At 39.7% G+C, this 16159-nt stretch overlaps 1 protein-coding gene across 4 annotated transcripts; it reads right to left on the bottom strand.

The window, feature by feature from the left end:
* Nucleotides 1–54: 54 nt before the first annotated feature.
* LOC124185229 (cyclic AMP response element-binding protein A) lies at nt 55–15314 on the bottom strand. Of its 4 annotated transcripts, XM_046575775.1 has the most exons (8): nt 14643–15313; nt 12933–13393; nt 7487–7790; nt 6948–7243; nt 6257–6604; nt 5892–6035; nt 4968–5172; nt 55–1160 (listed from the first exon to the last, which is right to left on the bottom strand). In XM_046575775.1, the coding sequence occupies exons 2-7, from the start codon at nt 12996–12998 to the stop codon at nt 4993–4995; spliced, it is 1338 nt and encodes a 445-aa protein (XP_046431731.1). In that variant the 5' UTR covers nt 12999–13393; nt 14643–15313; the 3' UTR covers nt 55–1160; nt 4968–4992. The 4 variants fall into 4 exon arrangements, with proteins under 4 accessions (XP_046431731.1, XP_046431732.1, XP_046431729.1 ...); XM_046575776.1 differs by lacking the exon at nt 55–1160 and having other exon boundaries at nt 3181–5172; nt 6963–7243; nt 14643–15314; XM_046575773.1 differs by lacking the exon at nt 55–1160 and having other exon boundaries at nt 3181–5172.
* Between the last annotated feature and the right edge of the window lie 845 nt (nt 15315–16159).

The raw sequence follows: 16159 nt of genomic DNA, 5'->3' as shown, positions 1-16159 counted from the left end.
ATATTCGTCACACAGACACAAATATCTGTGATTAAATTTTTCACCATTTTTGGTTCAAAAACGTGTTAATCGATCTCAACAATCTACTCAGAGTTCCGAACTTCGTCCATTGTTGATTTTGACGAGACGAGTTCTCCTCAAAAACTTGTCCATCATTGTTAAATACCCGAATTACCACCTAGGATTAAAATTAACGCTAAACGTATTCAATTTGTCGCTTTAATGCGGCAATAATGCGATAACGTAACATTTTTCACCACGACCAATTCAATTGCCGCATTGCGGAAAATCGGAATCCGTGCCCGTTTAATCCGGCCGTAAATAGATGAAAATCGAGGATTAGATTACGAAACGACCTCGACAAACGGGGAAAACTAGTACAGACAAATCAATGGAACGTGTAATTTGGTTTTTCACAGTGTGTATAGGTATATTGGTTAGCGTTTTGCTGAAAGACAGGATGTAAAATCTGGTTGTAACCGATCGCGAGTACCGTGGATGCATAGCGCTGCACTTGATCGAGTAAAATCGAGTAAAATCGAGTTACGGGATGGCCGCACAGCTGTTCGTGAAAATCGAGGAAAAGGAAATGCGTGTGAGAAAATACCTTGCGATATACAATTATACGGTAATATACTAAAACTGCAGGCGACAAACAATTATAAGTCTGCACGTGCTGAGTGTACGGCAGGCTCTCTATGTGCAAACTTAAACGAATTACCATTCGAGTTATAGGAACCTACGCCGAAGCACACGGAACGCGTTAATTAATAAGCCGAACTTCCCGCGCCAACGTTGATAGTATATTGCGCTGTGCTTTCAACGGATTCTATATTCCAAGACATTGTTACACCCTGTGAATAATTTCGAATACATATGTACGTCAAAGGTTTCGGAACTGTACAATATTGAGTGCGTGAACAAGAAGTAAAAGAATATTTAAAAATTTAACGTTATCGCAAGCAACGTCGCGGATTGTCGGCGGCAGATGTATTTTCACTTCAAGTATATTCTTACGCAGAGTAATTGATCAAATATAATACTGACATAATTTTAAGTAAACTTTATATAATACCCCATTCGTGTAATTTGCACAGGTGTAAAAAGCAGGCAGCGTTTTCTGTCGGTCGGTCAGTCGGTACGTCGATCGATGGCTAAACCTAAAATAAATATACAGAACTGTATTAGTGCTCGATAAATGATCGCAAAATTCACAAATTCAGAACGACGTTATGTATGATCTGCATAAATATATATATATTTTTTTTTCCCTCCTTAAATCCACAGAGACACGCTTTTTATAATATTTATGCAAAATATCGTCGAGCGTCCAAATATAGCATGAACTTAATGCAATATAACGCAATACAGTATAATATACAAATTATACGCAATTAAATTTATCATAGCATCCACCGGCAGCGTGAATTATAATTTATAACGGTACTTATGCCTACGAAACGCATTTATAATACCAGCGTGTCTAATTGACCATTTGTTATACAACACGTCAATTGTGCCTATCAATCGATTTCTGGGACATATGCATATGTGGATTTAATATATAAAATATGACTCACGTGTGTATGTTATATATTTTATCGTGAATATACATAGATATATACTTTTTCACGTATATCATACGCATATATTAATATATAGAATATTAAATTCTCTTCGGCAATACCATATTATATCAACAAACGTCATATATATTTCATCATGTAACTGTAACTTTCAATATAAATAAATCACTGTACAACGTGACGACGCAATTTCTTCTTTTTTTTTTTTTTAATATCCTCGCATGTAATATAATATGTGTATACTTAGGCATAGGATATATCGTTTAATTCTAGATATATTATCTCGTAGTAGGACCGTTTACCTGTATACATTTTAAATCAACGTATACATACATGCTGTAATCTAAATCTGTAGCACATGCTTGGAATGTTCCAAGCTAATGTAAAATTTTTATCGGATTTCGGTACATAATATCATAATACATAATACGTAACACGTGGGAGACCGCGGGCTAAACTTGTAATCAGATTCAAAAATCAAAGCACCATTATGATTTGAACGATTTAAAGGAATGTCGTGTAATTTTTGGATATTTTATCATTAGCCGAAAAGTCGATTTAGCCAACGCGCGCACAGTGTAAGAATTGCAGAGAAAAAAAAATCCAGATTTTCATCCCCCTTTTTTTTGACATAAGACTAGACATCTCTTTTCTTTTTCCCTGACTTTTTGAACGTCGATTCTTCAACATTCATATATATATATACATACTCTATACAACGTCATCTACTAACTAGGCAAAAAAATGTATGAAAATGTTTTATGACGAATGCCACGGTTTCGTAATCTTTTCAAGAATACAGGTGAAATAATCAAATAAACGTAAACGTAAACGCACACAGACAAAAGAAATACAAATAAAGTTCACACAATGGATGATTAGAAGGGTTGTGCATGTTAGAAGGGTACCTGACCCGATTCAGAGAATTTCAGTACCCGCACACCCGTACAGGTCGATAGTAAAATAATTTCACAATGACCTGGTAATGAAGCAGATATGAAAGATTCGAGAGAACAAATTTCGGTGGGCCTCTAGTCTGATTTTTTGAGAACAGAACATCCAGAACTCATAATTCCGGACGGCTGAAGAAATGACACATGTCCGAGATTTTTGAAAATCTATGTTCAGTTTGTAAATACCGATATTTTTGGAGAGCGAAAAGAGCCGTAACCAGAGATTTTTGGGTAATCCGAAATTTCCGAGTAGCCGAAATTTTCGGTTCCCAACCAGACCCGACCCGAAGAACTTTAGTTCCGACACACCGTCGCACACACCCCTAATGATTACCAATTCAATATCTTATCCCGAAACGACAAGAGACGATTTTACAAATATATTGTTTCCTTTTTTCTTCTCAATCTACGCAATACGAGTAAAAAATTGAATTTTTATGATACTATCAAAAATATCGACGTGTCTCTATATTATGTAACGGAGTAATTTCATTTAGGCATTGTTTATTTAAAAATAAAACGTCCTGTATATATCGACCAAACTGTAATTTCTTTCTTCTTACAATAATACATGCTACCCGCGGGATTGTCTTTTGAACCCTTGATATATCATAGTATTTCCGTTTAAGCACCAGGTGTACAATGCAAATTCGGCTATTACTATACCAAACAATACTAAATTTCGCTTCCAATTTTTCCTTTTTTTTTTCTTTTTTTTTTTTTTGTTAAATTATAATAATTACTTGGTTGCAGAAACTGTGTAAACCGAATAAACAGTTGCAATAGTAATAGTAACCGTGTTATAACAGTAAAATAATAAAAATGCCGACAGTAAAGCGAATGAAAAACGCTATCCGCCATCCAGGATCCGTCATTGTCGCACGTGCGGTAGAAATTCACCCAAGGTAACCTTCGTATGGGCACCAAATTTAAGTATACAACAAACCGGGTTGCCGGATTCGTGAAAAAAAAATATATCTCAAGGTTTCGAGATTTTAATAATACGCAGCTGTGGTAAAAGCTGTACGGATATATATATATATATATATATATATATATATAACAATTTTCTATGGAATTGATCGGCGTCACCCGTTGGAAGAACAGATATTTTTTTCATGAAAACTTGACGAAATTTTAACGCCTGTATACATAAAACGATTGAAATGGGTAAATATCTGGCGTATGGTCGTAGGAGCACAAACACCGCGTACAAATATGACAGCGCACGTGTCATCAGTAATTTTATAGTAGAGCATGTTAACGCTCATTATAAAACGATTTTCAAGTATATTTAGGTATGTATATTTACCGCCGCACACACTTTGCTCTATCATTAAAATTGAAAATGGTCGTTTGCATCATGCCCCTCATCTCGATATTTAATTGTTTATATCATATAAACGATTTGATTGCCACAAAAAACAGTCATCGATTCACGAAAGTTAAATATTTTACGTGTATCCCCCCCGTTTATTTTGTATATTCGCTTGTTTCTTCTGAAAGTTATTCGATACTCAATCGATAAGTTTCAAAATGATTAACTTTTCAAAATTTACTTCAAATTCACACCATTTCTGTTTATCTGATTCTTCTTTCACTCGAATATGTCACTCAACATTGTAAAAATATAACGCACACGATACCTACACTATGTACTAATAATTCGTCAGTCGTATACCTAACGCCGTATGTATATGTATAGTGTGATATAGTTATTTTTCAATTATTTATAATTATAGTAATTACATATAATAACGTGGAATAGTTCGCAGCAATAACTGTTTTGCTATACGATTTTTTGTTGTTGTTTTTTTTTTTTTTTTTTTTTTTTTTTTATATTTTCTTTTTTGTACTTTCAATGCGATCGTCGAGTGCCCGGCTGGCTATCTATTATACATAATTATACCTTAGGCAACTACTATTACCTTGTACGATTGATTGAATTCTTCAATTATTCGACAACTTTCCCGGCCATGAAATATTCTCTATTGTTATATTACACAATGCTTGGGCGTGCATTATATGTATATAAAAACGTTAATCAGGCACTGATGATTGGTCGACTTACGATAAATCGCATCCCCCGCGATGCGATAACGTACGTAATTAGACATTGTATAATTGATCAAAATTTTTCACCTAAATTCGCACATACTAACCCCGACCACGAGAAGAGAAAAAAAAATCTATCATGAAATTTTTATCTCAGGAAGCCCTCTTAGGATTTTTTAAGTCACGATTGTTATTTTATAATCATATCTTTGATACGCGTTATACTGCGACATAGGAAAAAAAGTGTAAAAGGCCCAATGGTTGTACCTTCAGCGATTTTCCCAAACGAGGAAAATATTTTGGCGAAAATTCTTTACTTATAACGTACAATGCAAATAATCTAAACGACGTAATCGTTTTTTTATTTTCCCACCAAAAGTGCGCGGTCATTTATGCTTCTAGGAGGTTCGCAACATCGCCTGAAGTCGCTGCAGCTCCCTCAGTAACTCGCGATTCGTTCCTTCGAGCGTCGTTAGCCGATCCTTATAGCTCGAATTCTCCTGAGCCAATATCGTCACACGTCTCTCAAGTCCATCCATGTATTCCTTTTTCTTTCTTCGTGACTCTTGCGCCGATATCTTCAACAGATTGACGAACAAAACGAGTTTCCCAGATTATTACCCACGTTATCTTTTATCTTCCTTCTCACACAGAGTATCAGCAATACCTGACAATTACACGGCGCTCTTTCTCTTTCTCTTTCTCTTTCACTGTCTCTCTCTCACTTTCTCTTTCTCTCTCTCTCTCTCTCTTTGTCTTTCACTCACTCTTAGCGAAGAATGTAAATGTACGACAGAATATAAATAGATTCCCAATCGTCGCCAGCTCGTGGTCTTGAAGTTAGACAATAAATTCGTACGGAACGTCGTTAGATTTGGCAATCATTAATGCCCAATCAATGTTCTTATCAGCCAATACGGAAAGTATTTACGATTATAAATGATTAGAAAGCCACCCCGCGATTGCTATCAAACACGAGACAAACATGTATGTGCATTCGCGACCGATATGCCGAAATATAAATTAAGTGTACAAATTAAAATTTTAATAATAAACTCTGATAAAAACTGATTACGAAATACACTACACAGCCAGGTTTCCGATTCGAGTTTAATCTATGTTCACTAACAATAAGGCACCCAAGATTTCACGTATCTATTCTCCAAGTGGAAATACGCCCTCAACGTTACACGTTTCAAAAATCGTATTAAGAACAAGAAAAAAAAAAACAGAAAAAAAAAGATATTTCTAGATAATGACAAGAAAACATTCTTCAATTTTTATCAATTTTATTCACCTTGTTTTTAATTTTCCTGCGTACTTTCTTCAGCGATTTTTCCTCTTGCTTCGTGAGCGGGAGTTTCGTTGGTACAGGGTAACCCTCGGCTATCAGCGTCCGTTTCTCCTCGTCCGTCAAAGTTAGAATACCCGTCGAACCCTTCTGCAAGTATAAGAATGAAGTTTACAAAGCCACCTACTGGCAGAAGAAAACATATCGACTTCGAAGAAAATTTTTCTCTCCTTCCTTCTTTACTGAAAAAAAAAAAATTGACAAAGCTATTTACAGAATTTTGCTAAACGAATCATTCCTATACAGTCCCTTGTTTGAAATTCCGGAAAAACTAGGTGTGCCGTATTATACATGAAATTTCCTATTTTTACCGGCTGGCAAGAAATCAGCGGTGTATGAATTGGCTGCCTGGTAACGTGGCCGTGAAGGTGATGTCCGGCTGCCCCCCTGTTTCCCGGAGAATTTGAAATCCCGTTGAACCGGGGATTCAAGAGTCCTCGAAGACTTTCGGACACTCTCCGTTCCGGTGAAGAGAATGCAGACACTGCGCCTTCGCTGTCGGAACTCGCGCTGCTCGGCGGTGTTGGAGGAAGTCCCTGCCTCCCGCTGCTACTTCCGTTTCCGGCGGCGCCGCCCCCGTCTCCAATCGACATGCCTGTCGAGCTGGAACTCGAACTCGCGGTCGCCAGTTCGCCGTTCGACTCGTCCAATTCTGTGCTCTGAATTGTCAGAGACAAAAAAATAAAGGAGAAATGGAATGTTGAACGTGATGTAAGGATTAGCTATGCAGAGTTTCCACAACCTGCGGCTGTAAGTTCGCATCGACAGAGAGAAGCGTTGAAAACATCGATAATGATTTGTATATCAGTTGGGATTCGTTCTTGTTGAGAATACCAGTTGGGACAATTAGATCACAATATGTATTTCATTTCGATTGGCAGTTTCGACGATTACGGTCATCCTGATCTGCACTCGGCTTTGATTTTGGCCCATTTTCGTTCCAATTTCGCCAAACCAAAAATATCAAACCGACGGTAAGTCCATTGATAGGGTAGGCAATACCTGGTAATACTCCACCTCGTCATCCTCGCTGTCGCTGGTCGCGTAAGGAACGGAGGATCGTTCAAATTCGATGTGGTAATTAGGAGCGATTGCGACGGTTTCAATCGTGCCTCGAGCAGACAGGGATTCAGGGCTGAACGGTTCCTCCTTGATCTGCACGGTAAGGGTGGTCAGGGTTTCATTCGCGGTGTGGGGCGAAGGGGAGGCCGACGGGGATGGCGAGGGTGACTCGGCGCCCGCTCCTCGTCCGGATGCTCGGTTTAGCGAAATCGCCGGGAAGCACTCCTCCTCCATGTCTGCCAATTAATTTTCAACAATTTATTATCGGTTGAAAAGTAAAATAAAACCACGAACATTCAAAGTGTCGAATCGAGACGATTTATACATGTGAAAGAAATTGTAACACAAAATTTGTGATTAATACATATGTGTACCTATGTGTGGTAAGTACATATAATATTTGGTCTCGTGAGTGAATCCTTTTTCATTTACAGAAAAGTCTCCAAAGATAATAGTCAGAGTAGATATTCTCGGCATACCGTCTATCCTGTTCCTGAGAACTAGGACCTGGTGCCCGTTGAGGAGTGTCGTGGATTCGGGGTTTTTTCCCTCCCTCGGAGCGTCGGGACTGTCGTTGCCGGGTATCGCCGGACTCGACGGAGGGCTGGAGGCAAGGAGGCTGTAGCTGTGCTCGGATTTTATCGGTCTCGGACCTCCAAGAGCAGCGTCCGTCATCAGACGATCCCTCAGGACTACGCCCGGTTCCAACTTATCCCTCGACACGCAGGTAGCGCTGCTCCATTCCTCGTCCCGCATCGACATCGGGACGTCGTGTCCCATCGCCTGGAAGAATTTAGGAATTGACTTGTTCTTTTTTTTTTTTTTTATTTTTCAAGTTCTGGAATTAATTTGTACATACATACACAGCGTTAAACCAGTTTGCGTAAAATTTTCTTTCCATTTCCGTTTTATTTCTTCGATCGTCGTAACGCGCGTAATTAAAAGTAATTATTTATCTGTGTACATGCTGCCAGCAGTGGGTTATTTTTTTTATTGTAGATGCAGGAAAAAAGTGTAATGACGATGAACGAGAGATTGAAAGAGGAAAAAAACATGAATGAAATTCCAATGCATAAAATAATCATCTGTATAATTCAGCTTGCTTCATTCGTTCAATGAAATAGATCTGCGTATAAATTACACTTGTACAGCGGTAACGAGATTTAAATAAATTTATGCCACGCACAGATAGAAACGAAGGGAGAAAATATACTAAAATGTATCGTATATTCAGCAGGTTTCCGAGAAGTCTTACTACAAGAGGTTCGTCTGTAGGTCGTTCATTGGAATGAAAAAAATAAATAAATAAAATAATAAGAACAAAGTAGAAGTTCAAGGATTCCAGAAAAACAAATTACCAAAATTGCAACCTTTGTACGTTTCCCGGTATTGAAAATTCTGATTATCGTTCAATGGATACCGATGAATGTTATTGACGAAGCGTTACGATATGAATAGAAAATTCTTGTAACAAATTTTTCTCAAAATATAAATTAATCTCTCGACAAAAGCTAAGGGAAATAAAAATATAACAAAATCGATTAATCTTTTTCGTCCCTGTTCGTTTTCCCGCCAAAACTGAGGAATATTTCGAGCCAATTACAGATTCGAGAGAGTGGGAAAAAAAAAAAAAAAATCACTCAACATTACATCACTTATGTAAGTAAACGTACGCACGCATTAAGCTCGCAAAGACAAAAACGTCTCTCCATGTTCAAGAGCTAATTGAAAAGAACATGAAACGGGGAAAGAAATATGCTGTCAAGTGCAATAACCATCGTTCTCGGAATCTCGAGGTAAAATAATAACAAATACTAACAAAAAAAAAAAAGAATAAAAACAATAAATAAATAAGTAAATAAAATGCGCGAAAATAAATTCTGCACACATATATACATTATACATACGCATACCGTGCCCATGCATAATGTGTAAACGAGCCGTGCATTTCGTATACGAGGAGCGGTTATTTATATATAACCGCGGCGGGAGAAAGGGAACCGCGCGGTGCGGTCAAGTTGAAGGCCGGGCAGTCCCCCCGGGACGGACGGGATAAAAGCGTCGGGCCCCGCCAACGGACGAGCGGTGAGGAAAATGAGGAGGAGGAGAAGGAGAAGGAAAGGGAATGAATTACACATCGCGAAACGCGGCAATGCGGAACTTGTGCCATCCAAGGTCACTGTATAGGTTCGACTCATCACCGCCCCCTTCATTCCGGCCCTTGGCAAATTGCAAAAACGTTGCCCCCCCCCTCCCCCCTCCTGATATTAATCCCGAATAGAATTGCGGCGTAGGCGTATACAGAGGAGAAAGAGGAAGAAGTCTAAGAGATAAGAAAAAAGAATGGAAGAGATCGCGGTAGGGGGAGGCGGAAATATGTCCAACGGAAATAACAGGTATCGTCGTCGGCGATAGTAGTGGTAGTAGCAGTAGTAGTAGTATAGTAGTACGTTTTTTTCAATTTTACAATACAGTTCACCACGTATCGATTATTTTGAATTTGAAAATAATCTGATTCACAGAGATTCTCTCCTTAATGACGTTGTACATGAAAAAAAATCGTTGAAATTACCGACTGTGAAACACGTTACATTCATAAAAGAAAAAATAATACGTATCATTTTTTTTCTCAATCAGCAATAAAGATTCCAACTCGTTACTTCCGGCGATATTTCAACTCGACCTCAAACGACTCAAAAAAGATCAAATACCTGAAGAAAAAAAAAAAAAAAAAAGGCAACATCAACAATGATCGCAGTGTTTGCATAAAATATTATTAATTGTAAGTTGTACACGCATAGTATACCTACGTATAGATTTGCAATAATTTGGTAGATTATAATTGCAACGCACCGTAAGACTGATTTCCTTCGTACATATGTCTATAACGGGTGAACGCGCATTATTATATTCGCTAGCTACGTGATATATAATACCTGTTGCATGTACACGCACATGACACGCTATTTCGTTGAATGCAATTTTTGTATTGCTCATAAATACTGCCTACTATACACATTATACACTGTATGCTGTTCATCGGTATCACAAAAAAAAAAAAAAAAAGAAACACGTTAAATGTTTTTTTTTTTTTTTCAAATTACAATTTTTCGACCGTAATACAGAGAAAACAAACAACTAGCCCTACGATTTTATTTAATCATCTGGACTGGCTTGGTTTTTCTTTTTTATCTAGATAATATTATTGGGAATTTGCCCGTCGCGGAACAAAAATGATGTATAGAAACCGTCATGAGCAAGAGCCTAAACATAATACGCAAGGATAAGTTTCGTTTTCTCGCAATTGCGAGGAGGTGCTAAATTTTCCCGCACAATAAAGAAATGCAGAGGAAAAAAAAATAAATAAAATTACCGTCATCAAATTCTTACGTACCTTCCTCATAGACATATCGGTACAATGACAATCCCTATATTATTATACGAATATCCAACACGTGTGACGAAATGCACCATATTCTACAAGCAAATGCAAATGTTGTTTCATACACAAAAAAATAACGCTCGTGAGTTGTTTAAAAAATCGAGTAGAAAAAATAGTTTCAGAGACATTACGCAGGTAGCATATACATATAATACAATCGTGCGGATAACTGCGTACGCCCGAACACAGAGAGATAAGATCGTACGTCTTACAGTTAGCAAGTAAGCAACCGATACCTCTAGCCTGCATAACGGCCGGATTGGTATTAAATGTAACAATTTACAGACGCATTGTCGAGGACTGTTATATTCGAGCGATAAGAGCGACCAGTCGTACCGTCCGGCAATGATCGATATTTACGGGCAGACGATGACTCGATTAGCGATGTACCGAATGCCGTGATACCACCAATACACCTTCGAAATCCGTGCAAAGTTATAACTATTCTATTACCCGATAGTACACGTGTGCGTTTTGTAATGCCGGTGCTGACCGTGAGTGATAAGACGCCTGCATAAGCAACATTGGTCTATGTTATACCTTAGACATAATATAACAACTCGAGTGGCTCGCCGGTGTTGCAAAATCGCCCAAACGTGAGTCAGAACTGATTATTTAGTCCAAATGGATCCGATAAACTGACTTCGTACATATCGGAACACTTGTGTTATGCAATGTAACTAAGAATATATGGACAAGATATGCTTAGGTATAATGTAATGTTCAACGTGTGGTAAAGGAAGAAAACTGCGTTGTTTCATGGAGAAGAATCAAGAGAGAGAAAACGGAAACTGTACGGCAACAATGTGTAAAAATCTAATCACGTAATTCATAACGTAGATTAAAATTTAATAAAAGTTATGGGTAACTTTTTCTAAAATTCCTTGGAACGCGCACCTTTTAAATTTTCAAACGTCTACACGATCAAACAGATATTTTTCCATCCTATTACTATACCATGTGCTCAAATGTTGGGCAAATGTTGATCCACAAATATATGCTGAAAACGAGTAGAAAATGAAAAGTCGGATGAATTAAATATGAAAGGCAAACATAATATGTATCCTTAATACGCGAATTAGTAACGATCATGGACGCGCAAGGATGCGGAAAAATTTCTTCGCGAATATCGGACGTAATAACTAATGGTACGAGGTATTTATAATGGTTATGAACATCTCCACAATGCCGTCTACAGATACAATTATACGCATGTATAGCGTGGACTCAGGTGCATGGGCAGACGTGTGATGAGGGACACGCGCGATCCCCCCTGTTTAATGGCGGCTCATTTTTTTCCGCTCAAAACGACGCAAATAATACAAAATACACTTGACTCCTCGCTCGTCGCCTCATTTCAACGCCCTGGCGATCATAACTGCCCTGACGATGATCAGGTTTACCGGCGCGGCGCGCTAATGTCGTAAAGATACTTCCGAAAAATCGCGAATGGTGCAGGTAGAGAAACGAGAGTGAGAGAGAAAGAGTTAGGAGAATGAACAAAAAATAAAGCAACAGATACGGTAATCCATTTTAAATGATAATTATAGGAGGCTGTGAGATAAGAATTGGAAGAAAATCGAATCATAGATTTAAATTGCTGTGGTAAAAAAGCAGAGAAACAATCTTCACGCAGGAAATAAAACGATGATTCGTTCGGAGGAATTTGGAAAGGCTCGTTTCGAACGATTTTATTCCCCTAGCCGTCGATAATTGATGTGCATTATCTTTATTATATTTTGTTAAATGATAAATCGATCTGGGTTTCTATAGCTTGTACACGCTCATTGTCATCTTTGTCTATTTTCTACTCTTCTTTATTATTTAGTTCTTCCAATCGTCGATTCTTGCATTACAATATTCGACATGTAGAACAAGGTGATCGTCGTTGATGTTAGTGTTTACCGCAGTTGCGATGAATAATAAAAATTATTCTTCCAGACCTCACAGGTACAAATTCAATGGCTGAGTAAACAGTAATCGTTTTATTTGTCGAGCTGGTGCAGAAGGAAGGCTGCGTGCTTTGCCTTCCATGTATTAAATGTGTATTTGCAATTAGGGAAGGGATAATGTAAGGTATACTCTTCCATGTACAAAAAGATTTTTCACCCCCATCTTCTTCTTCTCTTTCTATTCTTCCCCATCTCATCTCCCGATACTATCGGTTCTGGACAATACCTTTGCAAGTACTAAACATTTAATACATGGAAGGCAAAGCACACAGCTTGCCTTTTGCACCGGCCCGACAAATAAACCGCAGATCCGAACGGTTATGAATGAAAGTGGAAAAAAATGATAACAACGCGAAGTGAGAAACAACGGTGAGGAATGAGGGCGAAGGTGTACAATACAAAATAAACCAAGGAACGTACGTTGCGAGGTATAATGGTGGTAACAATCGACAAGAATGACGAGAGAAGAATGGCGATAAAAGGCGACGGAGATAAACGAAAGAATCGGAAAAATATAAGGTGTTCGCTTACCGTCTCGGCAAGATACGACTCCCAGAGTTCCCGCAGATCGCTCGTTCCAACGTCGTCGAACTCCATAATATCCTCTCCCTGTGTTCGAAGACTGCAGTTGACAATCAGTTTCTTGCCCCGTCGGTGACGTTATTATTCGTGGGGCTCAATAACGTCGAGATGACGATGAAGACGTCGAGCGATTGCCGCATTTACCGTTCGGCAAACAACTATAGACAATTCTATCCTCGACAGGTAAGGTAATCAAACGAGATCGCAAGTTGCGAATGTGTTTTCAGCTCCCATGACGACGAAGACGAGGCCGTCGATGTTGGAAGTGGAAGACGATACCGTGACAGCATAACAACCGACCTCTGCTAGTTTCACTTCCGTTTCCGCTGCACCGTTCGGTCAGAAAGCCCGACGATCTACGCACCTCGCATTTTCCTTCAGCCTCCCCACCGAGGCAGTTGCATCGGCTACTGTAACAAGAAGAATTCCTTGGTAGATTGAAACTGTGTCATTATTGATGAGTGAGTGAGTGAGGCCTAAACTCGCATCGAAATATCGATATAATTTCTCATTTCGTTAAGCTCTTTGCCCGGTCAAGCTTTTTACATTAATGAGCGCGCGCGCGCGCGCGGATGCTCGCATGGAGATAAATCGCGCATCGGGATCAATGGACCAGCTGGAGAGGAGCGTACGGGATATTAAATCTAGTACAACACGTGCTTGTGCCGAACTCGCGAACCTTTCGACTTGCGCCAGGATTTTCATACCGGCCCGCATGCGTGTGTCAACGTCGAAGAATTAGGAATTACACGCAAATAAACAAAAAAAAAAATAAAAAAGCGGACATAGGTACACCGTTGAATTTTCCCGCCTTCGCGTAAAAGTCGAAGCAATTGCATTTTTTACCACGGGCATCAAGGAATACAGGTGTACGATGTAACGACAGCAACAACCAATCGTACAAGCGTTCGCGTTATCGAAAGCTGCCCGACGGTTCTTCCAGGCTGCATGCAACAAGTGTGCAGCAGCGTGGAATGGCGTGAAACAAGCGAACAACGCGGACCCTCGGCTGATAAGAAATCGGGTCGATTGATTGCAGGTGCAGCACACCTTTTACTAGCGTATAATGCGCACGGATCGTTGTGTGCTTCTGTATCCGGGATGTATTATTACCGGTTGCACGTGAGATTAATCGATACTGCATGTATACACACGATCGAATGAAAAACAATAGGACCGATGTGGTGGGTTTGCTAAACTGGTTAAGGATTTTCGACATCAATCTTATGATCTACGCAGTTCGTCCTGATCGTTGAAAATGATGTTAAACGTCTGTTGTTTACACTCGCTGCAGCGCCAACTGCGTACATATGTATTCGAACGAAAAACTCGTCACCTGCAGGCTTAAAGACGTTTACAAAGCCTTTTTTACGTCGGCGTCTGTTCATTTGTTCCGCTGAGGTTCTCGTTTTTTTTTTATCTTTTCTTTTGTCTCCGAAGCCCTAATCACCGCAGGAGTCAGCCTCACCCCGCGGTGTATTAACAGAAATGAACACATACGGGTTTTAACCACGATGATTAGCCTACCGTCGATTTTTTACTACTTGTTATTGTTCGGGAAGAAGGGAGTGAAAATGTAACGCCGGATGATCAATGCGTGCGTGTGGGCGTAACCGATACAGTAGAAGATACATGGTGAAAATTCTATTTTTAGCTTACCTCGAATAGCCTGAATAAGATAAAATGCAGGGTGTTCCAGGAAGTTCTTCCGTCGGTTCACCCACGTGTTCTCCTCGACACAGAAACACTGATTATCAACGGTCAAAATGAGCAGCGACGAATCAGCATGTAACGCGGGAAGATGAGAAAAAAGTGTTTAACCGGCAACGGCAACGGCACCAGCGTAATATATTACGACAAATATGTCACACACTGTTAGCAGCCACAGAGTTTCACATCCCGCACAGTCTCTTCCTCGTCCGTATGTATCGTAAAAACACGACGCGCGCACACACAACTCCTACACACGCGACAAAAGTGTGCAACGATCGCAGATGCGGATCAGATAGCCTAGCGTAACGGCGAAAAGAGGAGCAGCGGATCAAGGATGGACAACCTGATTTGTGAAAAACCAGCAACGCCGGTGAAAACGGCAACACGACACAACAGTACCGATCGTAAAACTGGCGCGCACGGTTGTGGGATTTTTGCGCGCGCGCGGTCCTCGCTTACAAGTTATAACATACAAAAATATTTGCTCCGCGTAATATGTTTCGCAGCGGTTGTGAGGAAGGGTCTTATCTTCCTTCCGTCGGCATCGAGCTCTAATCGCAACTGTGGTCGACTGACGACTGGAGAACGTCGCGGGGTCCCGCCGCAATCGAATGAGGAGCTTTAGCCGTGCTGCGCCTCGCCGGCTCTCAGCCAACCACCGCTAACCACCTGTTAATACCGCCGCGGTTATCGCGTCAGCCGAGGATGCGCGCGCAACCATCCCTCCGATCCTCCGTCAGCAGAGTATACCGGCGGCGGTAACATTTTCCTATGAAAAAAAAAACAAAAAAAAAAAAAAACAAAACAGTCCCAAAGCAACCGAATTATCAACGGTGCCATTCCCGAGTTCCCAGTCCTGCTGCAACTGCTGCTGCAAATATTTTTCTAGCTCTATACATATACTAACGTTCGGGGTACATTTTGCTCGCCTGTGCGGCACGATTTTGCGTGTTACGTATTTACAGGAAAAGAGAAGACATGACATGTTGAATACGCCTCGTGGGCAGAACTGGCAAACTCGCATATAATGTACGATACATAGTCGCGCGCTTTGAATATGAGGATAAAAATCGCTCCTCGTTACGCAAGCGAGAGTTTTACTTTTATTTCAAATTTTTATCCGAAAACTTCGTCGATGATGCACATTCAAATGATTTCTATTCCGTCGACTATGCAGAGGACAGGCTAAGGTCTTTGCATAAAACTTGATTGTTTCGTTTTTCTGATTCTTCGTAAACTCTATTATGGAAGAAAAAAAAAATACACAGGAGAGGGAAAAAAAACAAGTTTTACTACGACCGGACTAACGGTTACTGCAGAGGATATACGTATACGTTAACCGTCATTGATGCCCACGATTCTGGTTAAAACGTACAATATTTGAACAAAAAATGTATACCTATCAATTTTTCACTTTACACGTAGACCTAAAGAGTTTTATAAAATGTTATGAAATTCTGTTC

This window comes from Neodiprion fabricii, chromosome 6 (assembly GCF_021155785.1).
Source record: "Neodiprion fabricii isolate iyNeoFabr1 chromosome 6, iyNeoFabr1.1, whole genome shotgun sequence".
NCBI classification, from domain to species: Eukaryota; Metazoa; Arthropoda; class Insecta; order Hymenoptera; family Diprionidae; genus Neodiprion; species Neodiprion fabricii.
Note: the sequence above shows the minus strand (reverse complement) of the source record. Positions and strands in the feature narration are given on the sequence as shown.